A 25,916-nucleotide genomic window follows, 5' to 3' on the forward strand; every position below is an offset into this window, starting at 1 on the left:
AGTCGTGGTTCTTTTAAAGCACCAATTTAGCCCAGCCAGTGTGAGTAAAACTGGCCTCTGTCCTCTTATTTCTGACCCAGTTCTGTTTATCATAAAACTTTATGACCAATCTCAGGAGGGTGAGGGAGAGAGGGATGAATGAGTGAGGAGAGGGAGAGAGAAAAAAGCCTGTTTTGTCTCACTGGAGGAACTGTTGGAGCTAGCACTTCTCCTTTTCTCCTCTTTTTCTCTCTCTCAATTTAGCTTTTTTTTGTCAGATCTACTACACTGGCATAAAAGATTTATGTTGCGAAAGCATCTGCCGAAATATTGAAAGTTATAGATCATATTTGTTTCTTTATAATTCTAGCATTAGCTGCAAAATTAGCATTTCAACTGAATTTAACCAGGACAGCCTTTATTTTTTACGCCCTTTCTGTCTTATTGCTTTCTATATTTGACACTGCAGAGTGGAAAGCAACAGGAAAGACTGGAGAGGAAGGAGATGGCAGGTGTCGCAGTTTGTGAGTCATACTAAAATCTGTAGTTAATTCAACATGCTTTACCTCATAGGTTTGAATTCAATCTTCAGCATATAAAAACAGCTCTTTCCAGAGCATGGAATATTATACATGTTTGGGGTTTTTTTAATTTTGTTTTTAATTTTAAACTTATATAAATTTCTTAAATTTTTTTTCAGAGATAAAAAATAATGACAACGAATCTTGTATTTACTACATTTTTTAACTTTGGCCCGCAACCTGCTGCTTGTGTTGTAACGTCAGCCTTTGACCATCCATGCCACAAAGCCCAAGCTCTCCTGATATTCTCATTTGATGCACTGGGCAACGCAGCCTGAGCATTACGTGCATAGATCCCTCCATGATCAGCATGTTTTGTCCTTAAGATAATTAGGGCAATTAGCGCTTTAAAACCCTCTACTGCGCTCCTCACTCTACTGATTCAGTTGAAAGGAAAATGGATTAAAAGTGTAATTAACATCATCCAACAAGGCCCTGAAGAGCCTTTCATAAGACAGTGCTGGGAATATGAGCATTAATCTCATTTGCTCTATTGATTCTCGCTCAGTATTGAGTGGAATGTAGTGGCTGAGGGGCATATTAGCAAAACACTGGCAGTCATTCACTATGTAAATACACTGAGGGTGAAATCATGAAGTGATTGTAACTCACTGAGAAAACAGTTTGAAGCTTATTCAGTTTTGAACTCATGGTAAAAAAGGGTTTGGATTTTAAAATCTAAAGATTGCGCAAGTAAAATCCCTGGGGAAACCTTGTTACTCCAGCAGAGAACATTTTCATATTTTCGCTTCTGATCCATTTCATATATGATTACACGCTACCTGCTGAGAAGAGAATAACACCCAAAGAGTCATTTTCTAATGTTTTTGCAATGTTTACACATGACATTCATGATATGTCCTTTATGAGATACCAGAGTGTTTCTGCTTTTCACAAGCTCACTTTCCCACAGCTGACTCAATCTAACAGGAACAGAACCATGTTGGCTTCCTTACACGTTCTTCCAATTTGCTGGAACCAGCTGCAGATTCTGTGCTCATACTCTTTATTGCTATCAAAGTCACGAAATGGTTCGGTTTAGAAGCCCGAGTGATGGTGACTGCCAAACATACTGTACATGTTGCCTGACCCTGATGGCTACAAGGCGGTCACAACACATTTGGACATGCACCGTTGCTGTTCCGCTACTGCTGAGCAAGCACAAGTAAAGAATGCAGTGGGCATTCTTCTTAGATTTGATGGAACATTGTGATTTATTTGCTTAGAAATGAAGAATATTGGGAGTTTTGGGTAAGCATTTTTGAAACGTATTGTTGTATCTGATGATGTAACATTTTTCAATAATCTCAGTGTAAACCGTTGTGGCGGGTCTAGGGCATCTTTCTTTTCCATAGTTTTTAGATGTTAAAGTGGCTTGAGATTTTAAGTTTTTGCACTAAGAGCAGCACCCAGACTGAGAGTTCATTGTGGCAGGACAGTGTCAGTGAATGGCATACCTGTCGAATGAGCTCTTAGGGAGCGAGGAGTCAGCCAACAGGGTGTGACCAGGGGAAAATGTGAGTGTGTTTACTCTGCTAATGACTAATGGTGTCAAGGTAACAAAGTAGTACGATTATAGCCTCTGATCCTCTCGTGGTTATAAGCTTTGACAGAGAAAGTAAGTGTGAGAAAGAGAGAGAAGCAGTGCATCAAAACATGTACATAGGGAGAAATAATATTTCTATCTTGTTTTTGTTTGCAGTAAGTGTAAGGAATGGCCTTGATGCTGAGGCGACTGCCTTCCACAGTGTGAACTCAGACACCCTGGTTATCTTATCTACAGAATAACCTGTTATTTTAAGCCACTGTGTGTGTGTGTGTGTGTGTGTGTGTGTGTGTGTGTGTGTGTGTGTGTGTGTGTGTGTGTGTGTGTGTGTGTGTGTGTCTGTTAATGTGTCCCTGACATGCTAAGGATGACCCCTAGGATCAACAGAGTGTGAGTCGCTGCCTGGTTGTTTATGTATGTGTTTTCACTGTTTATCTGTGGCGACCCTCGGGGAAGGGGCGGAGCTTTTGAGGGAATTCCCCTCACAGTCATACCCTCCTGTGCCTGCTCGTGCACTTACGCTACCCCAAAATACATCTTCTTGGGTAGAGAGTACAGAGAAACACAGCTAAAGATGGTTATTGATCCCTAAAAGTGAGTGGTCACATGTCAGACTCAGAGCCAGAAGGGGTTCTTGCCTATGGTCTCACCTAAATCTTCAGTTTTCCTCACTATGTGTTTCTTAATTATCTCCATGTATTTGGAAATAGTAAAGAAATTATAGACTTACAGTAGCATTTTACCTTGAACTTGTGCTCTTGTATTTATGAACAAAGTGGTTTTGACAGCGTCCATTAATTTTTATGTTCCGAGGCCTCAGTCCACGCCCTGGTAGCTTTCCAAAGCGTCCCTCGGTTTCGGTATCAGTCTCTCAGAGCGGAATCTGTGCAGACTCAGATGTCTGCTTAAACTGCTGTCTGATTGTTTCTAAATCACAATATTTTTGTGGCCTTACAGAGGTGGCCGACACAGGAAAGAGTATATCTGTTTGTGTATCTGTGCGTGTATGCTTCATGAAGGTCCATGAATGTTCGCTCATTTGTGTGTCTGTGGTGGAGACAGAGGTTAGAGTAGGGTATGTCAGGGATTAAAGCTTCTGTTCAGACCCTCAAAGTTCAGTTCCCTTTATTCTTTCTTAGAGACAATGGACGTGCAGCACTGTTGTTGCTGACCAGGATTGTATTTCTCTTCAACCAGACAACAAAACAGCAAAAAGTTGGCAGACTTGTCTCTACGGACCTACCGTAGATGAAGACAAACGAAAACAGGATTTTTTTGTAATTAAATTTGGTGGTTAATATGTAATATGTCTCCCCTGGACTGGATAACTGTAATGACTCTGGCTTAGCCCCGTAATGGGAGGCAGACTTAAAGCGTCTGCAACCACCCCACTGACTTTCTTGGCAGCTGAAATTGTTTTAATGCCTGAATTTAAATAATACTACCACAAAACTACACTGGTTACTGTGCACCAATCACTCCTCAGTTACTGACATGCAGGAGCTCTGCCTTGGCCAGGTCCTGCTTCTTTACTGACTTGAGCTCGCTTTACCCCAGTGACTCTCAGTCTATGAACTTCCTGTGCTTCAGTGAATCACAAAAAAAAAATCAATAGTGTCATATTTAGTATTGTATCTTTTGCCGGAAGCTAGAACAATGTCATAAACAGTTATACCATAGTCGACAGAGTACATCATGATCTTTAATGTGGCCGAGATATTTATCATAACCCTCTGTGGAGCCAATGTGGCTCTCGTGCTCTAGTAGTACTAGCCAGGAATTCCGTCCATGTTTGGTGTACCTGTGACCCATGCCTTCCCAGAAGCCCCCTCCCCACTTCCTATTGCATTTCTAATAAATTCCCCCATCATCATTGTCACAACTACGTGGTAGAGGAAGGTAATATGTTAAACCTCCAAAGCATGCCAAAAATAACGCCATGTCTGATTGTTTCACAGAGAAAGGCTATTGTGTGTCCATGGGAAGCACCACAATCCCAGGGTGTTTCAGCTGATTCTTTAAAATGAATGACCCCTCCGAATACACACACATGTTCTGTAGATGAAATGAAATCTATTCTTTGGCTATTTATGTAGAAATGCTGACGTTTTAAAAATAAGTGGGTATAGGGGAGTTGTGCTTCATTGAATGAGCACCTAGAAGTGGTGTTAGTTCTTAATTGATCTTAACAAAAGTGTTTGCTTATTTTTGCAATTTATCCCCATAATTGCTCTCCACAGATTTCCTGACCACTACAGGCATTACTGGAGAATCCAGTTTGCATATGTGTATGCATGTGTGTGTACAATATTTATGAGACAGTATATTTATTATACAGTATGGTTGTTTGTGTTTTCATTTTGTTTCCGTGAAGATGAATGTCTTAAATGATGAGTAATTACAAGCTAATGAGTGTGTGTATTTTCACATGTATATCTCCTGTGTGTGTGGTGGTGGTGGTGGTACAAGTATAACAATCATGCACACAATTGCGTAGCTGATTTGCATGTGTGTGTGTGTGCATGAGCTACCCCAAGTGACCTCTGCTGGTTTAAAAAAAAATTGGTAGCTTAGCCCACATTGCAATGCAGTTATGAACAAAATGAGAAAAAATGCAGTCAAAACAAAAACAGCTGCAACGTCTTTACAGGACACCAAAAATGCCAAATTGAGCACAGAAAAATATGTTGAACTGTACAGTTTTGTTTGACCCTTATAATGAAACTTTAGTATAAACGCTAACTTTAAATCATAATCCCTCTGTGTGTGTTGCAGATCTTCTACAAAGTCACCAGAGAGATTTTCCCCGGTGAGGAGCTGCTACTTTTCATGAAGGCTGAAGAGTATTCATGTGACTCCATGGCTCCTGATATTCATGGTCCGAAACCACACACGCACACGCACACACACACACACACACACACACACGCATTTCTGTCCATTGTCAAAATCTGAGCAACACATACACCTCACTTCATTACACAGTATGCTCATTTTTCTCCCTCTCACTCCGCAGAAGAGAGGCAGTATCGCTGTGAGGACTGTGACCAGCACTTTGAGTCCCGCAATCAGCTGCTGGACCACCAGAAGCAGCCGTGTGGGACGCCCCCCTCCTCCTTCCTTAACCCAGGTTTGACTTATTTTTGAAAGTTGGACTATTTTCATGCCATTGTAAACAGTGGGTAGTGAAGAGTGACAAGAAGGATGTGTAGCTGTACTGGAAGAACATGACAATAATGATGTAATGTAAAATGAGATCACAGTAATGCATTGTGGAAAGAAGAGTCTACAAACTGGCATAAATTGTGTTTTTTTTATGCAAGCGGAGAGTAAAAGAGGATGACTTGTTAAAATTTTCAAAATCCAGAATAGCGGTCGAACCTAATTTTCATCTGAGACAATTGAGCCAAAATGACCACTGCTACACAACAGTTGATGCAGTGAAGGATTTATTCATCCTGCAATATTTGTTCAAACCTCAGGCCTTGATACTGCTAGAGATTCAGTGTAATTTGTATAAGAATGGACCCACAGACTTAGTAATTGACCAGGGACTGCAAAAGTGCAAATCATTACATTTTCCCATATCATCTATGTAATGGAATAGATGGCTCCTAAAGACCGCACGACTTTCAAAATGCTTTTACACCCAAACACATCATTCCTATATCATTTACATTTTTAAGTTTACTTGCAGTCCCTGCAGGCTGTATGAATTTTTAAATACATGTGATGTACAAGGTAAACCTAAAGACCATAACATTTTATTTGTTTGCATGGTCTTCCAGTATGGGATACATTTAAACACTCCTCTTGCTTTGCTTGTTTTTTCTGATGCATCTAGGGGGGGACAGTGACCTAAAGGCCCAGGAAGCTCAAGACTTGGGAGCCCTCCACATGTCCCATGGTCTACACGAGTGTAAGGAGTGTGACCAGGTCTTCCCTGATGTCCAGAGGTAAGCAAATAGCCGTCACATTCAGTCACATCATTTATTTTGGGAAATTTTTTGCCGTTCATTTTTTGCAGACTGTCATCTCCATAGATGCAAGCAAAGAGCTGGTGTTGTCTAACAGCCATATTATATTTTTTTTAAAAAAATTCTCCATCCTCATTGTTGTTTTATTTTCCATGTTTCCTGCAGTCTGGAGGCCCACGTTCTGTCCCACTCTGAGGAGAGGGAATATAAGTGTGACCAGTGCCCCAAGGCATTCAACTGGAAATCAAACCTGATCCGACATCAGATGTCTCATGACAGTGGCAAGCACTACGAATGTGAAAACTGCTCAAAGGTAAAGTGATGACTTTTGAAGGGGCTATTTAATCAATGAGCATTTTTATGTTTCTGTGTTTGTCCACATTTCTGTTTTCTTTTTTATGGCAGGTGTTTATTATTTTCATGTTTGAAGAAGCAGATAGTAACTCCCCCGTGTGTCTGTGTGATTCCTTCCCCCAGCAGGTGTTCACAGACCCCAGTAACCTGCAGAGGCACATCCGCTCACAGCACGTCGGGGCGCGGGCCCACGCCTGCTCTGACTGCGGCAAGACGTTTGCTACGTCTTCGGGCCTCAAGCAGCATAAGCACATCCACAGCAGTGTCAAGCCCTTCATGTGTAAGTCACTAAGACCCTACCTATGTAAGTCTCCTCAGTACGTTATAATAATCATAATAATAATAATGATAATCATGAAAATAATAATAACAATATGCTTGTGACTTGCCTTAAATAGAAAAACTGTTATGTTTTTGCAAAAATACATTTTTATCCTTCCTCAGCTCCTTCTCAAGAGTCAGTCATGTAATGTTCTACAGGAATTACACATGGGATTATATAGTAGCTGCGTGTAGAGTGGCAGCACTATTTCTTTTAAGACAAGAGTCATCCAGTTATATCTGCATCAGCAGTCTCACACTGTGCTGATATGGTGATAGCAGCGTTTAAACTAGCATGTAATTTGATTCAGTCCCACTTGGTCTAACCTTACTGTTGCCTCTCACAGTGACCCAGCCTGACCGACTGTTGACGCTACAGCTAACAGACGTTTTCTTTCTCAGTTTCTTTCTCTCATACACACACACTTTCTGTGTCCGTTTCTCAGTAAATGCTAGCTCCTGCAAGACCCAAACACATTTTGACCTTTCGCACTTTCACCACCTCGCACCACAGATCTCATCTCCTTCCCCTAAAGCATTATGACCTTCACCCTTTGCCCCTTCTCTCTTTCCCTGACCCTGCACACCAGCACACACACATGCAAGCTCACAGAAACCTTTCCACACATTCTCCTTCTCCTCCTCAAAAAACACATACACACATATACATGTATACACGTAAGCTGTAGTGACTGCATCTCCACAGCAGACCTCTGACTCCCCTATTTCTCCTCTCTCCCTCTGCCACATCCACCATTCCTCACAAATAGCAACCACATGTACAGCCCTCTTCCTTGTGCTCCCTCCGAATAGGAGTCCATTTGCTGTAATCAGCAGAAAATATGCAGGTTTAAAAACAACTAATGTGCCGTGTAAAAAAGACAGACCAGCCTAAGACATGATGGGTGCCTGGCAGAAACCATGTGTGTGTCCAAAGTGTTTGTTTGTGCGAGAGTTCTTGAAGGACATGTACATGTTTTGGACAGTACTGTACTGTGCACACACGTGATTGTGTTTGTATGTCAGTGCACGCAACGTGTCTAGGTTGTGTGTGTATGTGTCTCAGAGCCTCTCTATGAAGCTGGAGCGCTAAGGCCTGCTGGGTTATTAATTCCGAAGCTAAGTCACTCCTTAGCCACCGCTATGCTCTCAGGAATGTGTTTATAATATTTTGTTTCAGTTTATTAAGAGCTGACGAATACACGCGTGTAGTGAATCAGGTCTCACACTCAGTGTGTCCTGTGTGTGTGTTGTTAGTCCGTAAATGTCACAACTACATGATTTATGGTGAAGAGCCTTTTCTTGTAGTTTGCTCAGGCCGTGTGACTATACTTGTAAAGACACACACAAAGAGTGAGGGATAGAAGCAGCCATACCCACATTGAGTGAACAGTTGTAGCAACTGCATATATTCTATTAGAAATTGTTAATTCTTTGTGTCAATGATACTATTTTTCAGTCTAAATATCTACAACCTAAGTTCAGTTAGATTCACTTTAATCAGCTGAAAAGTATTCTTGTCCAAATTTCTTCATCTGTATTGCTAGACACATGCGCAGCTTCCAGAGAAGAAAAATAACGTGCAAAATCAAAGGAATCAGGCTCTCATTTTTTTTCCAGATGTTTTCAAAATGTTTTCAACTACTGTTCTGCAGAGATTGTATCCACCAAAGCCAAGCCACAAATACACTTCGTTTCAATTTAGTTTTCTTGGTCTATTCATTAAAATTGACTTTTTTATAAGATTACATTCACTCTTGGCTTGAACATTTCCATTTGGCTTCCCTCTGGGGTGTTTATTTAAATCTGTTTCAGCAAAACTTTTTCCCGCTCTTCCTCTCCATCTCCTTAAATTGCCTCTTGTGCACCTTGAGCTTGGAAAGCATCCAAAGTATGCAGAAGTGTAATCACAGTGCAAGCCTAACCACTTCCTTATCCTGGTTTTGAAGATCTAATAACAATGTTAGCGAAAAATCAATCACCAGAGCTGCTTCTAACTGCTTTCTGAAATTATCGGTTAATGTCTTTTTTAAACATCCAAAATGCAGCTGATCTGCAAAATATCCTATAGTGTGGGAGGGGGCAACAAATAGGCACATCTTCCCTTTTTCATTAACTGCATTCTTGACTTTTATTAGAGCAGGGAGAGAAAAGAGCATGGGAAAACAATAAGTACTTGGCTACCACCCCCCTTCGTAAATTTTAAAGAATCATCCTTTAGTAGTAGATAATGTTGACAGATTAATAATGGCGATAGATAATGTCCAACGGTGAGGTTTTGTTTTGTGACTGGGTGTCGTCACTGTACGTCTCTCAGGGTCAGACAGAGTGATAGACAGGCATACAGGGGTTGACTGTGGGAAGGTCACTTAGCGCAGGACGACAGGGACCCAGCTATGGGGATAAGGTGAGGGGCTGAGGGGTTGAAGGGAGAGGCCCAGGGGGGGAAGAGGGAAGAGGGGCAGTAGAGGACGTGAGACCTGTCCCTGGGAACCGGACTGCAGGATAGGATTCATTCAACTCTGCTTCCTTCACAAACTTAAAATAGAGCCATTGTACTGCATGCGGCTAAGAATGTGTTTGTGTGTGTGTGTGTGTGTGTGTGTGTGTGTGTGTGTGTGTGTATCTGTATGTCTTCATGCCTGTGTGTCTGTGTGTATGATTCAGTTTCACTGTGTTATGTGAATATTTTGTGAATGTGCCTGCATGTGTATGTGTGTGTCTGCCTGTGATTGTTTATGGACTCCCTGGAAGCGTCCCTGGGAGGACAATGGGCCTGGAGATGCCTGGGAATTCAGTTTGATGTTCAGGTGATGAGTGGCAGTAACTGACTCACACCATCAACCACACAGATCCATGTACAATGCCAGGATCTGGACACACCTCTCCTCCTTATTTTGCTGGAAATCTATTGTCAGAGTATTGATGGGAACCCAAGTATATCATTCAAACTGTATTTCCTCTGCCTTAGCTTCAGCCAGTCTGAAGCATGTTAACAAGAGATGTCATATCATGTGATGTTATTTTGTGTGTGTGTGTGTGTGTGTGTGTGTGTGTGTGTGTGTGTGTGTGTGTGTGTGTGTGTGTGTGTGTGTGTGTGTGTGTGTGTGTGTTTGTGTGTTTGTGTGTGTGTGTGTGTGTGTTCCATACTGATACATTCTATATCTGTCTCCATGTCCCCACAGGCGAGGTATGCCACAAGTCGTACACTCAGTTCTCTAACCTGTGCCGCCACAAACGCATGCACGCTGACTGCCGCACACAGATCAAATGCAAGGACTGTGGGCAGATGTTCAGCACCACATCCTCCCTCAACAAGCACCGGCGCTTCTGTGAAGGAAAGAACCATTTCACAGCAGGGGGATTGTTTGCCCAGGGTATGCCACTCCCTGGCGCCCCTGGCTTGGACAAATCAGCTCTGGCGATGGGCCACAGCAGTGCTGGACTGGCTGATTACTTTGGGGCCAGTCGCCACCATGGCGGGCTTACCTTCCCTGCTGCCCCAGCATTTCCTTTCAGCTTCCCTGGCCTCTTCCCCTCTGGACTCTACCACCGGCCACCACTCATTCCTGCCACCACCTCTCCTGTCAGACAACCAACCCATGCACCTGTTGCCGGGCCTGGTGCAGAGCTAAGTAAGAGTCCACTGCTGCCCCCAAGCCCTAGCACTCAGGAGTCCAGAGAGCTCCTCAAGGCTCTCCGTAAAGATGGCGGTTCACCTGGCAGTCAAATGCAAGGCTCAGAGCTCCATACTCAGAGCTCCTCATCCTCCGCAAAGAAGCGAAACAAGCAGAGTGACCAGTCTGAGAGCAGCGACCTGGACGATGTCAGCACGCCCAGCGGAAGTGATCTGGAGAGCACATCGGGCTCCGAGCTGGAGAGTGACATGGACAGTGAGAGGGAGAGGGGGGCTGCTCGAGAAAATGGCAAAGGCCCCAAGAGGAAGGCCAGTGAGGGAGGCCCCCAGAGCCCCAGCCTGACAGGCAGCAGTGCTGCTAAAGACTTTCCAGGCCCATCCCTCATCCCAGCCTCACTGGATGAGCACACAGCTGTAACAGGGGCTGTGAATGACTCTATTAAGGCCATTGCCTCCATTGCTGAGAAGTACTTTGGCTCCACAGGGCTGGCTGGCCTGCAGGACAAGAAGGTTGGGTCTCTGCCCTATCCCTCCATGTTCCCACTGCCTTTCTTCCCAGCTTTCTCTCCTCCAGTTTACCCGTTCCCAGACAGGAACCTTAGACCTCCAGGCCTAAAGGGCGAACCACAGTCTCCAGCAGATGACTGTAAGAAGGCCCAGGGCAAATCTTCATCTGAGTCACCATTTGACCTCACCACCAAGCGAAAGGAGGAAAAGTCAGCCCCATTCGCTCCCTCCAAACCAGGGGCCTCCCACTCTGTCGGTCAGGATCAGCCACTAGACCTGAGTCTGGGGACCAGGGACCGTGGACGCAATCCAAGAGAGGAAGAGACAAAGAAGAACCGGGGTTATGAAGAGGAGAAGGGAGTAGTGGAGATTCCAAAAGCAGATACCTCCTTACAGCATGCCAGGCCCACCCCATTTTTCATGGACCCCATCTACAGGTATTGTTATTCCCAGTAGCTTACTTAGCCTTAATTCAAGTCACTAATGCAATTTTACATAATGTGTGAACACTACAACAAAATGCTGTTACACATTGTATTATGCAAGAGCGTGAAAATGTTCATACTTCAAAAACTATTCTGGTGTCATTTACTATGATACAATCGCTAATTGTAATTTTCTGTAATACTGAATATAAGTGTACCAATATTTGCTGCTGTGTATGCGTTAAGAGCTGATAGAAATCTACTATTAGCAGGGTTGAGAAGAGGAGAATGAGCGATCCGTTTGAGACTCTGAAAGACAAGTACATGCGGCCAGCTCCAGGCTTTCTCTTCCATCCACAGGTAGGTTTTGATTGTGTCATCCACACACATTGGGACAACTTTGGGCACTTACAGGGCATATGATAAAGTGGCAACTGTACAGTTTTACCTATCTAGTGTTTATCTTAGATGCCTATATTGTCCGTATACAACAGCCCCATTTTTTAATGGGTACTTCTTGGTCAGTCCTGCCCATTTCAGTTCACAATGGCTGTGATTTTATGATTCGTGTCATCTTACCTTGATGACATCACTGTTACAAGTTCAGTTAGCTTCTTATAGAAGCCACAGATGTAACAGCAGCATGGTGTCAAACCAGTCAAAATATATTATGATTCTTTCTATGAGGAGCTCTTATTCAGAATGGTTGTCCCAGGCTGACTAGACCGGATTAATGAGGATTAGTATGTGGCTCCAGCCTTATCCAAGCTACTGCCTGTTAAGCCTGTAGTTGGCTATCTGAAACAGATGTGGCAGAAAGAAAGGGCACCCCATGACACGTCTTCACATAACGTGTCTTTGATTGCAATATAAAAAACGATATGCTCTTTAAGCAAGGATTTCTGCCCCCGGGTTCTCTGTGCCAGTATTTCCATTGTGAGACTCCATTTATATTTGCGGCGTGCACGCGGACGTATGTGTGTCTAATACGTGTTCCATTGACGTGCATTTGTTCAGTCTTCTCTCGTGGGTGAGAACGGTCCATCGGAAAGTGAAAACACCACTTTCTCAGGCATATGATTTTTTTTCTTCTTTTCTGGTCGTTTCAGGTCTGGTTTTTACAGGCTGTTTCATTCGTCTGATTTATGTCCCCTGTCCAGGCTGCTGCATGGGCCTAGGCTGCAGCAGCCACATGGCCGTCCAACACGCCTTAATGAGGTGTCCTATCAGTAGAAACACTAACAGAGTGCTTAGGCCATCTTTATGACTTTATGATGCCTGGACACACAAATCATTCCCAGAAACACCAGACTTGGGTAGGTCTAAGCCAGACAAAGCTAGGGGCCCTTCTGTGTACTTTTGAGGGGGTTTGTTTTCAGTCACCTGACTCACTATAGAGCCATAAATCCAAAAAAAGAGGTTGCAAAGCTGAGGGGACTAGAACTTTTTTCAACCTTTAGTGATTTGGCTTTTTATTTTCTGGCAGGAAATTTTACTGCTAAGCAATACTGGCTTAGATTACATACTAAAATTGTATTTGTAACCTTCTATAATGAGCTTATTGAACACCAGGAAGTGTTGGGAACTATTACAGCCTCCCATAATTCCAGCGCCATAACTCTGCAGATAGGCAGCTCGTTGCTCATTCAAAGTTAATGACAGCGAGACCCATCATCCCTTCTATACCCAAGTGTGTCTGATCAAAAGCTGTTGATTCATGCGTCACTTCCTGGTTCTGACTGCTTTCTCTTCTCCTTCTGTTCCGCCCCTCAGTTTCGTTTGCCAGATCAGAGAACTTGGGTAAGTTCCTCTTTAACCTACAGTACTGCCATGTGTCTGTACCTCTACCAAACAGACCCCATCCCCTAATTAATGCACGGGCTGCATAAATCACCAGGCATTCGCATAGCTTTAACCAATCACCATCATGTACCTACTGGGTTTCTGTCCCTTTACGTGTTATTTGTAAGAAATTGAATATGAACATTTATATCGAACATCATATTATACTATATTGTAGTAATTTATCTTGAGTATTTGAGCCTTGCTTTTTGATCTGTTTACATCTCTTCATCTATAAAATATCCCCTTGCTGATTCACATGAAAGGGTTCAAGCGGGGATTTCCATCCAAGCTACACCCTGTCTGTCCGCCAGCTCTGAATATATGTTTGCTTATTTGGAGAATGAAGTAGGGCTCTTGCAAATGGGCTGGAGGAGATGAGTGGAAGGTGGGGTGGAGGGTGGTGTTTAGGGGGGCTGCTTTACATCAGCGCAAGGGTAACAGTCTCTTTGGGACATTGGCGGGGGGTTGGGGGGTTAGTTCCTCCCTCCAAACATCTGGTTCCCGATTAAGATCAACAATTGAGAATGCATCTCACTAATTAAGGCCCTCACAGCATCACTGACATCTGGAGATAGCCAATCAACTGCTAGTCCCAGAGCGACGCTACAGCAACAAGCAAGTTCACAGACGCTCACACACTGCCTGGGGGGGGGTGTGTTTGGATGTGCATATGGGTGTGTGTGAGTTGGTTTTGGGGGGTCTTCTATACAAAGGAGATGGGGGAGTTATAAACCCTTTGAAAAATCACTTTAGAGCAAAATGTGGAGCCTTTTATCCTCCTGTGTTTTAAGTGGAACATTTCGCACACATGGCATTGTCAGACAGTGGCCTAATGAACCTGACTCACCATCCATTAAAACAGCTCAATGGCTGAAAGTTTTTGAAGTGTAATCTGTGGCGGAGTGATGGTTACCAGTTTCAGTAATTAATATATCTAATCCATTGAATTGGATATGTGAATCATCTACTGCTCACCTACAAACAAAGCATTTGACTGGTATAGAGAAACTGACAAAACTCTTTTTATTTGTTTTTGGAGCATTTTAACAGCAAAATGTGACGCTACATAATAAAAGATTACACTGGTTATTTTGTCTTCTTAAACAATTGTGGACAATGCAACAGTGAGTTAAAAAATAGTTCCAAACACAGAAAAATAATAATATATCAGTATCTATTTTATATCATGTACAAAGCTCAATTGTTCACTTATGCAGGATACTTTTTAAGAAAAAGATATTAACTCTTGAATTTGCCAAAGCACCATACCAACGTTAAGTGCATAGTATATAGTACAATGACATTGTATCTCGCTACATGCAGCCAGAAAAAATATATTTTTTATAACTATGCCTTTAATTTAAACGATACAGATGCAAGGGTTTACCAGAGGTGTGAGATTAAACTCTTAATAGAGTGCAGAAGCATGAGTGGCTTAAGGTGGGATCAGAATTCCCTGGTAGATGGAGCCGGGATGGAGTAGTTTCAGCCTTAGAAAGTGTCTTATCGGACAGGCTTGACATGGCCGACAGCTTTAGGGTCCCTAATGTTCCCATGAGTTATGCGTTCTCATTGAGCAAGGCAGACAAACTGAGTATCCACTCCAGTGCCTGAAAAGACCCCAATGAAATACACAGTGCACATTCAAAAGAAATATGAAAGCATTTCACCTCCCTCTTCCCCGCAACCCCTTTCAATCTGTCTTTCAATCCATTCCCCTCCTTTCTCTCGCTCTGTTCTCTCCCTCTCCCTTGCCTTTGATTCATGGCATGCAGCATTGGCATATTCATAATCAAACGGACCTGACACTCCACATCCTCCCTCAGTGGGAACGTCGACGGCTGCGGCAGGAACTTTACACTCGGCCGTCACTCCTAATCAGCTGCTCCCAACACTAGGCTCAACCACCGTCTATCAGCTCTTCTCTCTCCGGACTTTCTTTCTTTCTTTCTTTCTTTATTTCTTTATTTCTTTCCTCCCAATCTTCTCCCCTATCGTCTAGTCCTTCATCATGCTCCTTCTCTGATTCTCTTCCTCTCCTTCTTTCCCCTCGGTCTGCTCCATCTTGGCATGAAGCCTGAGAGTGACAGGGGGTGAAAGCAGGAGATGGAATGTCAGCGTCGGAGCAGTGCTCTCGTGGAGGACCCGAATCACCATTGATTTGTTGCTTTATCAAAATAAGAATAAGAAACAGGCTGAAAATTCAATACACGCAAATAATGCAAATTTGTGTGGCCCCTTTAAAAAACGACGGGAAAAAAAAAACTCCTGTGTGTGTGTGAGATGGGCTGACAGGCCCTGCGGCCTACTGGGACCCCCTCACCCCCGCCCCTCCCTTTCCTCCTCCCTCTAGTTCTCCCTTCACTCCCTCTCCAGCCCCCGCTCCTCCCCCATCCCACCCCTCTCAGCAGAGCGATATCATTATTACCCGTGTCTGGCCCTTGATCAGTAATGTCAACATCTTTCATATTGACGAATGTGCTGTCTGGCCACATTGTGCACAGAATGGTTTACAGCCCAGCAGTGGACATGAATCACTCCTCTGCCACACACACACACACACACACACAAACACACACACAAACACACACGGACATGTATCTGACAACACACAGATGCACACTAAGCGCGTACTATCACGCTTACATACAATACTCAGGCGTATAAGCACAAACATTCGACACACACACACACACACACTCACATGTACAAATGCATTACAAATCCATTCTTTTCTTACACACATACATATATTTGCTCTTTCACACACATCATTGGTAATTAATCAACTATGGCCACCATGCAGCACCTAGCTTCTAATTCATATACATACGCACACACAGACCAACTGACAAGTACACATATGTCCTCGGAGAGTATCTGATGAAAGCAAACGTTCAGCTTCATTAGTAGATTGGCTGCAGTCCTTAATCCTATATGTGTGCGTGTGTGTGTTTGTGTTTTTGTGTGTGTTTATGTATCTACTGTGCATGCATGTATGTATTTGTAAAAGAACAAGAGTTGAATGAAATACACATAAAATGTTTCACACCAGCTTTCCACTGACCATGAATGGGAGAATACTGTTTTTTGTTTAATAACAAAGTTATGAATCAGTATCACATGTACTTGTCATACACATATACCAGGGATTTGACCTTGTGATGCATGAATCATTAATGAACATCATAATAAGAATTCATACAATACCTGTTTCGCTTCATTTCACCTGGTATAATGCCTGTAAACAAGGCTGTAAACAAGATATGGACAAATCTGTATAGAAAGTATCAATTATATTTTCAGTAAGAAGCCTTTAACAGTAAATTGGATTCAAATCTATTTCTGCTTAATGTAAAGACATCCACCACAAATGTAAAAATGTATGGTTAATGTATTAAATCTAAATTATTCATTTTGCTTTTCGCATTTGACCGCATCCTGCAATCAGAAACAAGTATACAACGATATCCTTCAGCATAATTGCATTGCTATCTACAGTATCGAAGCTGTGAAAATAACCATTCAGTTATTTTGAACAAGTGAAAAGGCACAGCTAAAGATAATATCTTTTATTTCTGATGTAAATCAATTTGGTCCAGATTTTTTTTTTTTTTTTGTTAACACAAGTGACATGATGATGAAAAGTGATGCATCTTTCAGAACTTATAAAACTCCATGTAAACATCAGTTTCTTTGCTTTGCATGTTGGACTTTGCGATGTTAAATGAGCATTCGATAAGTTTTTAAGCACAACACTAACCCCTCACTCTGTCCTTCCTCTCTTCTGTCTCCTCAGATGTCAGCCATCGAGAACATGGCAGAGAAGCTGGAGACATTTGGCTCCTTGAAGCCAGAGTCTGGTGACCTGCTGCGCTCCGTCCCCTCCATGTTTGATTTTCGAGCCCCGCCCTCTGCACTCCCAGAGACGCTGCTGCGCAAGGGCAAGGAGCGCTACACATGCAGGTAACTACAGCAGCTGGTTTGGCATGTATTATTTTTAATTTTTAACTTTCATTTTGGTCATGAATTTCTTTTTTTTTTCCTTTTGCGGAATGCTTTCATGTTAGTCTCTTCTAAGACTGTTGGGTGTTTTTGTGGGTATTTTTATTTTTTATGTAGCCATGTGCTACTTGATGAGTTACAGTCAAAGTTCCTGTGTTTTTTGAATATTAAATAATACTCAAGTAGCTAAACCATACTTAAAAATGATTTTTTATTCTTTTATAGATATTGCGGGAAAATATTCCCGCGCTCTGCCAACCTGACCCGCCACCTCAGGACTCATACAGGGGAGCAACCATATAGGTAAGACTAATTCTACAAGTCTGCAGAGCCACGTTCACACACACTTTCTCTTGGAGCTGTGTGCTATGTTGAAGTGGCGTGTGTGGGTGTTTTGAGTTTGGGTTTGTGTCACTGGGATACAAACTCAAGGGAGAAGATTGTCCAACAGAAACATGTCGGCTGAGTATCATCCTCCTCTCTCACCTTCTGCCAGCAATCCCCCCCAGCTATCCTCCTCACTCCCAGGAATACACACAGTACAATACTAGACAGGCACATTATTGTTTAGTCGATCAAATTTGCACAATGGCGCATTAAGAAGAACTCCTTTTCTCCCCCCACCAATATGAGCGAAAGCAGCAAACACACTTTCACACAACCTATTCTCAAGCACACTGAAAGACAGAGAGACACAGCTCATTTGTTAACAGCGTATGGATGTTTTCCCAGGGAACTCTTGTCCACAGTTAGAACAGAGTTTATGTATGTTTTCTTTTGCCGAAAAGGCCTGGAATAATTATCCTACTGCTAAATAATTTGCCTGATGAAAAATGGTGTCCGTCGCCTTGGTGACAGGATGGGGGGGGGGTTGAAGCTGGGCTGGTAAAAGAGCAGAGCAGAGGGGAAGGGAGGAAGTTCAGAGAAAAATTGAGGAGATGAGGAGCGCGGGCAGACGTCCAGGCCCGGCAGCTGTGGTCGTTTCTCTTGTGCGTATGAGGCCAGACTCATAGTCATCTGCAAGCCTGCTGGTTACTTGCCACACAAAGTGAGGCTTTCTTGCCAGCTAAAAAGGTTATCAAAAGATAAAGTTCTTTTTTTATTTTTTTTCAAGAATCATAGTAATAATAATAGTAATCAAAGCAATTTTGTTTTGTGTAGGGAAACTTTGGTAATCGTTAACAAAGTCTACCTCTTCAACCTCTATACAGTGTCAACACTGCAGAGGTTTCCAGGTGCTGCTGAGGTAGAAGTAACAATGCAGCAGCAGTTCGGTACACATGTAAAAATTATTCATGCACATTTACTACATTTGGATAATGAGTAAGCCCCGGTTAGCCCTGCTCGGCTTTGTAGTTACTAAGGTAGAGGAATGTCGGCCCTAAGCTTGAGGAGGCCTGCTGACCACAGGGGAGAGACAAAGACAGACACAGGCCTCTGCTGCCCCAGCCTGATAGCCTGCACTCCACACGCTGGCATGCCATTAAAGATCACCGCTGTTTATTGTAATTTTTTGTGGAGATAACTGGGGGGTTCCTGAGGGACAGCCAATCGAGCGAGCTAATTCCACCAGAAGAAAAGATGTAATCTTCTCGTATAATTTTGCATGAAGAAACTTGGCAAGAGGCTCTAATTTTGCAGGGTTAGAACCAAATCTGTTGCGTGCTTATTTTGTGAGAGAAGAATGCAATTTTATTGCGCTGGCTGGAGATAAGAGGCAGAGCTGTTTCACCTTAAACAAGCTCCTCCATCATGTCTGGGACTGCGGGACTGCTGGGACCGACTGTATGTGTGTGTGTATGTGTGTTCTACATTATGTATCTCATTATGTTTCCCACAGAACAAACCATTGGTTCCTGATTTATTATGCTGTACAGTTGTACTTGACTAGCAGCTTGTGTATTTTTTCCGTTTTTGTCATTCAATAATTGTTTATGAAATGTCTCAATTTTTCCTGCAGGTGTAAATACTGCGACCGCTCCTTCAGCATCTCTTCCAACCTGCAACGTCACATTCGCAACATCCACAACAAGGAGAAGCCCTTCAAGTGCCACTTGTGCGACCGTTGCTTTGGTCAGCAGACCAACCTGGACCGTCACCTCAAGAAGCACGAGAATGGCAACCTGTCAGGTGAGAAGCAGAAAGTTAACATACCTTTCAGGTTTGTAAATTGTGGAAATATGAATAGATAATACATTAAGTGAAGGACTCTCTGTTGTTTCAAGCTTTTTTCCCAAATTTTATCAGAGAAAATGAGAGCTGGCTTGCTGATTTATGAGATTTATGAATACTTCTGCTGATTAATATAAATCATAATTTACTCATGATTGGAAACAATTTTAGAAGCCGAAAAATTAAATAATATAAATCTGTCATCTACCACTGCAACAGCACAAAATATTTTTTGAATGAGCTGCTTTCATCAGCAGCTCAGTGGGTGAGTGAGTTTGATAGGATGCATCACCCTGACTCTGAATCAGCAGAACGAGCAGTGACACCTGGCCAGCAGCCTATCCCCAGCCTTCAGCGCCTTCTGAGTATAGAGCCTCTGTAGATGTCAATGCACACACGGTAGTTTGTGATAAGGACAACAGATTGAAAATGTTAAGGAGCAAAAGCTTTTTACCTCACAGACACTTTGGCAAGTTCATCGTTAGAAATGCATTTTGTGTGGCCCAAAATTGTCATATCTTACATAACTTTATTTTAAATTGCAGTCAAGATCCCCAGATATTTCATGGAAAATTCAGTGGAAACCTGTATAAGATGATGACCAGTCCAGTTTTTTCCCACTGACTTAATGGCTCCACCATTACATCAGTGGGGAAAAATTGGATTTGAATATTTCACTCGCCTCATTAACACGTTGTTACCAGCAGATGCAGACAATACACTGCAATACAGCGTAAGGAGAATGTTGTTTCTATTTAAAGATACTTGTCGGAAATCTAACAGGAGCAGACAAATGTGGATTCATGGCATAATTTCATTTCATTTTCGACAATAAAAAAAAAATAATTTAGAAATGTTTTGGGGCAGCATAATGAAACAACAAAACACACCTTTAGAGATGAAACTGGACTTTTTTCTTTCTGCAGGCACTGCAATGTCATCTCCTCAGTCTGAACTAGACAGTAGCAGTGCCATTTTGGATGACAAAGAAGACTCGTATTTCAATGAAATAAGAAATTTCATCAGCAACACTGGCCAGAACCAGACATCCCCGGACCCCTCTGAGGAAGGGTAAGCACAGTTTGATGATCAAATCTACATCTACGGAGCTAAACCAGAAGTTGATTTCAGACAAATATTAGTGTGCACTTCATTGCTTCTACAATATTACTACCCCCTGCACTTCCACAGCCAGTAGAAAACTTTAATTTATCTGAAACTATACAGTACCTGTTTGTCTAACCGACATTACTGCATCCTGAACTCTTGCAGTAATTGTGGCTTTTTTAACCATTGTTGGACTCCAAAGGCTTGAACAAGAATGAGTAATGGATCAGCTGCTATCAGCCCACTTGCATTTCCATACCACCCAGCCAGCCAGCCTTCGTTAAATATCACATCATGTTCAGGGGTAGAGTAGTAGAGAGCAATCATCTGTGATGACATTTAAGATTATCACAGGTTTTGGAAACGTACAGGAGTTCTTTATAGCAGTTGCCTTTTGGCCACACGTACAAACAGATATCTGTGTGCATGCAACTTTGCCGGAGCATTATGCAAATAAATTCTTGGAGCTGTGATCAGGTCGGATAGCAGTTGAGAGGTCTGCTCAGGTCTCTGAGTTTGTTTTCACGTGCCTCACATTGGTGTGATCACACAGCAGATTGTAGGGCCAGATAGAGATCTCAAAGACTTGTGTATGATTGTGCAGAAGGCCTGTGAGAGCAGGACTGGGCGGTAGAGCATCAGAGGGGCGGGGGAGGGGCAGGAGGGGGAGTCCAGCACATCTGGAACCAACATGTCTGCCTACAGGAAGAGGGTAGAGGGGGTGGGGTCAAAGGGTCGGCCCGTGTTTCCTTTCAAAGTGCTTCTCTCCTGACTACTTCTGATAGATACTTTATCCTCAGCAAATTACCACGTTTGAAAGCCTAATTAGCGAATCTGTTTTCTTAATCACAGAGCTCTCGCTCTCTCTTGTGGAGCTAGTCCCTCCTCACAGCCCTGTGAGCTCAACACCATCAAAATTACCACCATGTAAGCCTCAAACTCTCCATCCCAGCGGGAGCTCTATTGAAAGCATAATATTATCAGCTGCTGATGAAGGAGAAAAGATTATTTAGATCCTGTATGTGCTAAAACATAATCTGTAATAATTCCCTTCTCTGCACAGTCAAATGCACCCCTTTCAAATGCAGCGCAGGTGTCCTGTTTATAATCATCCTGTAATTATGTGGTGATGTGCTTGGTGCGTTTTGTTTCCTATCTGTCTACTTCTCAGTCCTCATCTCTGTATCCTTTGTGTGAGAAATGGCATTTTTGGGAGCTGACGAAAGACGTCCCAGAGTGTAATTAGTGAATCAGTCTTAATGTGGTTCCAGATGATTTACCAAATGGTGGTTTCCTGTGGCGCTGAGACAGAGGGACAGATTAAGACTCAGGCAGTTTGGATAGCTGGCCCTCTCTCCCTCCGCAGGGATAGAGGAATGGGCCGGTTGGCAATGCTCTCATAACTCTCTCACCAAATGGGGCTGTCAACTAAATATTTTGCCTATTAGATGAATACGAGATAGCAGAGAAAATAAACAAGGAGAGAGGCAGAGCACTCCAGTTAAGTACTGCAACGATCAACCCAGTGCTGCTGTGCCCAAAGGGGCCCCAGAGCCTCGATGACAAACAGGATTCCGGCTCTGCTCTATCCCAGCTGCCATGTCGTGCTTCAGATCCACCTCTCTCTGCTCTTTCTTCCATGCACTCCATTGTTTTTGTATATACAGAGAAAAAATTTGTACAAGAACTTGTAGGAAACAAAAGACTAAAGACAAAAGCCAGCACCCAGCATATGTACTAAACCAATGTATAGTTTTCACTCCAGTGTCTAATTCCTGATGTTACTAAGCAACAGGTTTCAGTCCTCAGTCTTTTCATCACTCTCTCTTTTCTTAAACATAAATAGAGTGTATTTATAAAATGTACAGTTAATAAGATAAATGTCACTGGCATTTATTATTTCTTAAAATGGCTTCTACTTTATCAAGCTGTATTGATCTCATCGATGTTCCTGGTCTGCAGGTTAAATGGCGGTCCATTCGAAGAAGAGAAGCCGCTGTTGGCCAGCCATGGGACACGTGACCTGGAAGACGAGGAAGCTGAGGAGCTTGGTGCTGATGAAGAAGAAGGGGAAGAGCCTAGCAACATCCCTGGGAAACCAGAACACGAGGTGCTTCCAAGGAACCTCAGTGATGAGATCATGCAAGATGAAATTGACTTCACTGGGCCAAACGACTTGAACCTCAACTGCAAAACCTCTCCTAGGGGGTAAATTTGATGCAGAGGCACACTACTCAAACATAATTTTATATTGTCTATATGATGATGGGCTGTCAAAAGTATCTTGAAAATGTCTTATTTTCATTCTCCGCTTGACCTCCAGGTATAAGGATGAGGAGGAGCAGAGCGGCTACTCAGCCTTGGATCATATTCGTCACTTTTCAGATATGCGCAAGCTGGAGGAAAGTGAACTGAGTGATGGAGATGGAGATGAGGATGATGGATCATTTGGCTCCCCCTCTCTGACCGAGGCAGTCAAACAGCCACTATTTAGGAAATCTAAGTCTCAGGTAACAGAAACATTGGCAGCTCATATGCATGTTTGGCTACACAATATACATAGATAGTTGAATTTCAGCATTGTAGTTAAATGTAATCTATCTCACCCCCTCTCTCAGGCGTATGCCATGATGCTGTCTCTGGCTGAAAAGGACTCTCTCCACCCAGCCACCCACAGCCCAGCATCCATGTGGCACAGTCTGGCACGGGCTGCTGCTGAGTCCAGCGCCATCCAGTCCCTCAGCCATGTATGATGACACCCCTTTCACCTCTCAACCCCCAACCCTGACCTACGGCACTGGGAGCCTATTACAGGGGGCTATCTGCGGGGGCCCCTGATCGTCCACAAAGTGACTGCTGAGCAGAACCACAGCCCATCTGACTGCTGAGCGGAGCGCCTTACACACACAAAGCAGGGTTTACTGTCCATGCAGAACCCAGCCCAGCCCCAGCCCAAGAAAACCTCCAACAGATAGAGAGCAAAATGTCCCTCTGAGACCTTAAAGTTGATTTTCTTATATTAACACCAACCAGGATGTGGTGAAAATAATAATGCTAAAATAATAATAGCTGTATTTATTCTGCTGAATTTCTATGTTTTGCACAGCAAAGGCAGCTGGTGGACATGGAAGATGGATGTGCTGATGTATCATTGCTAGACTGCATTTATTGCCCAGCACATACAAGGAGAACATTTCATGCTGAGAGGATGAGTTTGGTTGTGTCTGTAAGACAGCCGGTTTCAGCCTAGTATGCTTCACTGTGCATAACGCATAAGAACCCTCTCATCTAATAAAAAATTATCTTTAAAATGTATTACAATAATTCCCTGTAACCCCCAAAGATCCACAGGTGTTTCGCATAAATACATGTACTTGATGATAAAAATGAAGGGTGGGGTTAGAAACCTCAGTTCAGATGAAAACTGCTCCATGTAAGGACAGCGCTAACAGCGCTTTAATATCACTGAAGTCATTGAAGAAGAATTAAAAAAATAATGGTTAAACTGAAATCAGGCCAGTTTCCCATCTGCATTTTCATAGCTGCGTGTGTCTGCACAATCACAGCACTGTACACAAGTGTCTACCAACTGTTCTCCACTGCACTCCATCCGTCCCGCCTGCGCTATCTGTGAAAGGATATAAATAGATTGTCTTTTTAGTGGAAGAGAAGAAAACACTTTTTTTTTTACTGAGATAAGTAGCCAGTGCTGAAGTTAATTGTTGTTCTGTAAAGGGCATATGTCTTTTTTCAAAACCCTTGAATCCATCCTAGTCAGCCAACAATACCACTAAATAGCCTGAATGCTAGACGTTAGCTACTCCATGCTCGTGTGTCTTTCATTTTTAGACAATCATGATTTTGTTTTTTTGTTTTTGTTTTTTTGTTTGTTTGTTTTTTTGTTGGTGGTGTTGTTGTTATTTGCTGTTGTATGTTGAGAATTGTATTTATTTCTTGGCAAACTGTAGTTTGTTTACTGAATAGCACTGCTCTTAGCCCAGGTGATGGGGAGATTCCTCACCGGGCTATCCCAGAGTTCAAAGGGGTTTGTAGATTACATTTGAGTGCCGGATAGTATTAAACATACAATTCACTCCTTATTCTTCTAATGAAACTGGTTGGTGAATAGATATTACTTAGGTTTTTTTTCTATGACAATTTAATGATTCAATTGTAAAAAATGAAAAACATAAAGAATGAATAATAAAAAAAAATCCAGGTATAATTTCTTCATAAGCGCATGATTGGTCTGGTAAGATCTGTATCTGACATTTTCTACGGTTGTCTGCAAGCTTGTGTGACGTTCGGTTCATGTTAATCCCTTGTGCCAAACTTATGATAAATAACAGATTACTTTCATTTATTCTCCCGTTTTGAGGGACCAGATTTTTTTGTTTGTTTTTGTCGTTGTTTTGTTTATAATCGATTTTAAAAAGTAATCAGCAAGTTGAGGTACTTTGTTTTAATGCTTTCTACAATGTAACTGTTATGCATTTCAATTCAATACTGTGGGAGGAACAACTAAGAAATAAAGGACTACAATGTGGATTGACATGTCTTCCGTTCTCTCGTTGTTTCTCCTTAAACATTTTACTCACACTTTGTCTCCCTTTTTCCTCACACCTCCACACTCTATATAGTCTTTCTGGCTGCTCATCATTTTGCCCCAAACAGAGATTTATACTAAGTGACATGAGTCAGAAAACCACCTGGCGCTTTCTTCTGGCGCTCCCATGGCCTCCAAGAGCGAAAGAGAGCCTGAACTCTGGTCCTCTTTTTTTTCTCCTGGCTTTGGCTCATATTGAGAGAGGGAAGCACAGAAAAGGCTGGAGAGGGCTTGAATGTGGTAGTGGGAGCGGAGGCAGGAATGTGTCCTCTTTATTTGTGTCTGTTTGTGGGGCATGATGGATGAGGTGGGTAGATTTGATGACCTGGCTCATCGCTCAAATGCTCAATAAGAGTCCCATCCTGCAGCAGGCCTCCCCATCGGGCGCACCCCCCCCGTCACTGCTGCCAGCCGACGTGGGCGGACATTGTGGCTGGAAGGGTTGGAGGTTCAGCGGCTCCATTGTCCAGCGAGTAGCTTGGGTGGGGGGTTGGAGAATCGGGTATGACAGTGAAGATGCCTGGCGCTGACACTCCACATTTACAGTGCTCTTGGCACCCTAATGGATGGGGTGTTTTCTTAGGGCATGTTGTCAGCCCTCAGGGCTCCATGGGGCGTCCAGCTTTGATGAGGTCACAGGGGGTCACACAGTGTTGATGAGGTCAGCATGGGTCGTCCAGCTTTGATGAGGTCAGCTGCAGTGATGGTAGTGACGGTGCAGGCCAGGAACATAATGGAGTGGCAGTGATAATGGTGCTGTGTATGAGTTTGGCCACCTGTGCTGTTGTGAACTAATTTAAGCCTTTATGATTATGTGAACTTCTCAGTGATCATGCAATAGCATCACTTTTCTC

At 43.0% G+C, this 25,916-nt stretch overlaps 1 protein-coding gene across 15 annotated transcripts in view; it reads left to right on the forward strand.

Annotated features, from left to right (window-relative positions):
* The window catches only part of mecom (MDS1 and EVI1 complex locus), a 135,193-nt gene extending 110,206 nt beyond the window's left edge, over positions 1-24,987 (forward strand). For 3 of the 15 annotated variants that reach the window (XM_040131392.1, XM_040131405.1, XM_040131406.1), the window contains 15 exons: positions 4,882-4,984; positions 5,123-5,236; positions 5,951-6,062; positions 6,249-6,396; positions 6,561-6,741; positions 9,944-11,339; positions 11,597-11,687; positions 13,101-13,127; positions 16,972-17,138; positions 17,403-17,480; positions 19,138-19,307; positions 20,276-20,420; positions 22,419-22,664; positions 22,780-22,966; positions 23,075-24,987. In XM_040131392.1, coding sequence (XP_039987326.1) covers positions 4,882-4,984; positions 5,123-5,236; positions 5,951-6,062; positions 6,249-6,396; positions 6,561-6,741; positions 9,944-11,339; positions 11,597-11,687; positions 13,101-13,127; positions 16,972-17,138; positions 17,403-17,480; positions 19,138-19,307; positions 20,276-20,420; positions 22,419-22,664; positions 22,780-22,966; positions 23,075-23,209 — 3,300 coding nt within the window. In that variant the 3' untranslated portion in view covers positions 23,210-24,987. The remainder of the gene's footprint in view (positions 1-4,881; positions 4,985-5,122; positions 5,237-5,950; positions 6,063-6,248; positions 6,397-6,560; positions 6,742-9,943; positions 11,340-11,596; positions 11,688-13,100; positions 13,128-16,971; positions 17,139-17,402; positions 17,481-19,137; positions 19,308-20,275; positions 20,421-22,418; positions 22,665-22,779; positions 22,967-23,074) is intronic. The other 12 variants (XM_040131394.1, XM_040131396.1, XM_040131397.1 and 9 more) reach the window with 12 other exon arrangements.
* The last annotated feature ends 929 nt before the right edge of the window (positions 24,988-25,916 follow it).

This window comes from Xiphias gladius, chromosome 7 (genome assembly GCF_016859285.1).
Source record: "Xiphias gladius isolate SHS-SW01 ecotype Sanya breed wild chromosome 7, ASM1685928v1, whole genome shotgun sequence".
NCBI classification, from domain to species: domain Eukaryota; kingdom Metazoa; phylum Chordata; class Actinopteri; order Istiophoriformes; family Xiphiidae; genus Xiphias; species Xiphias gladius.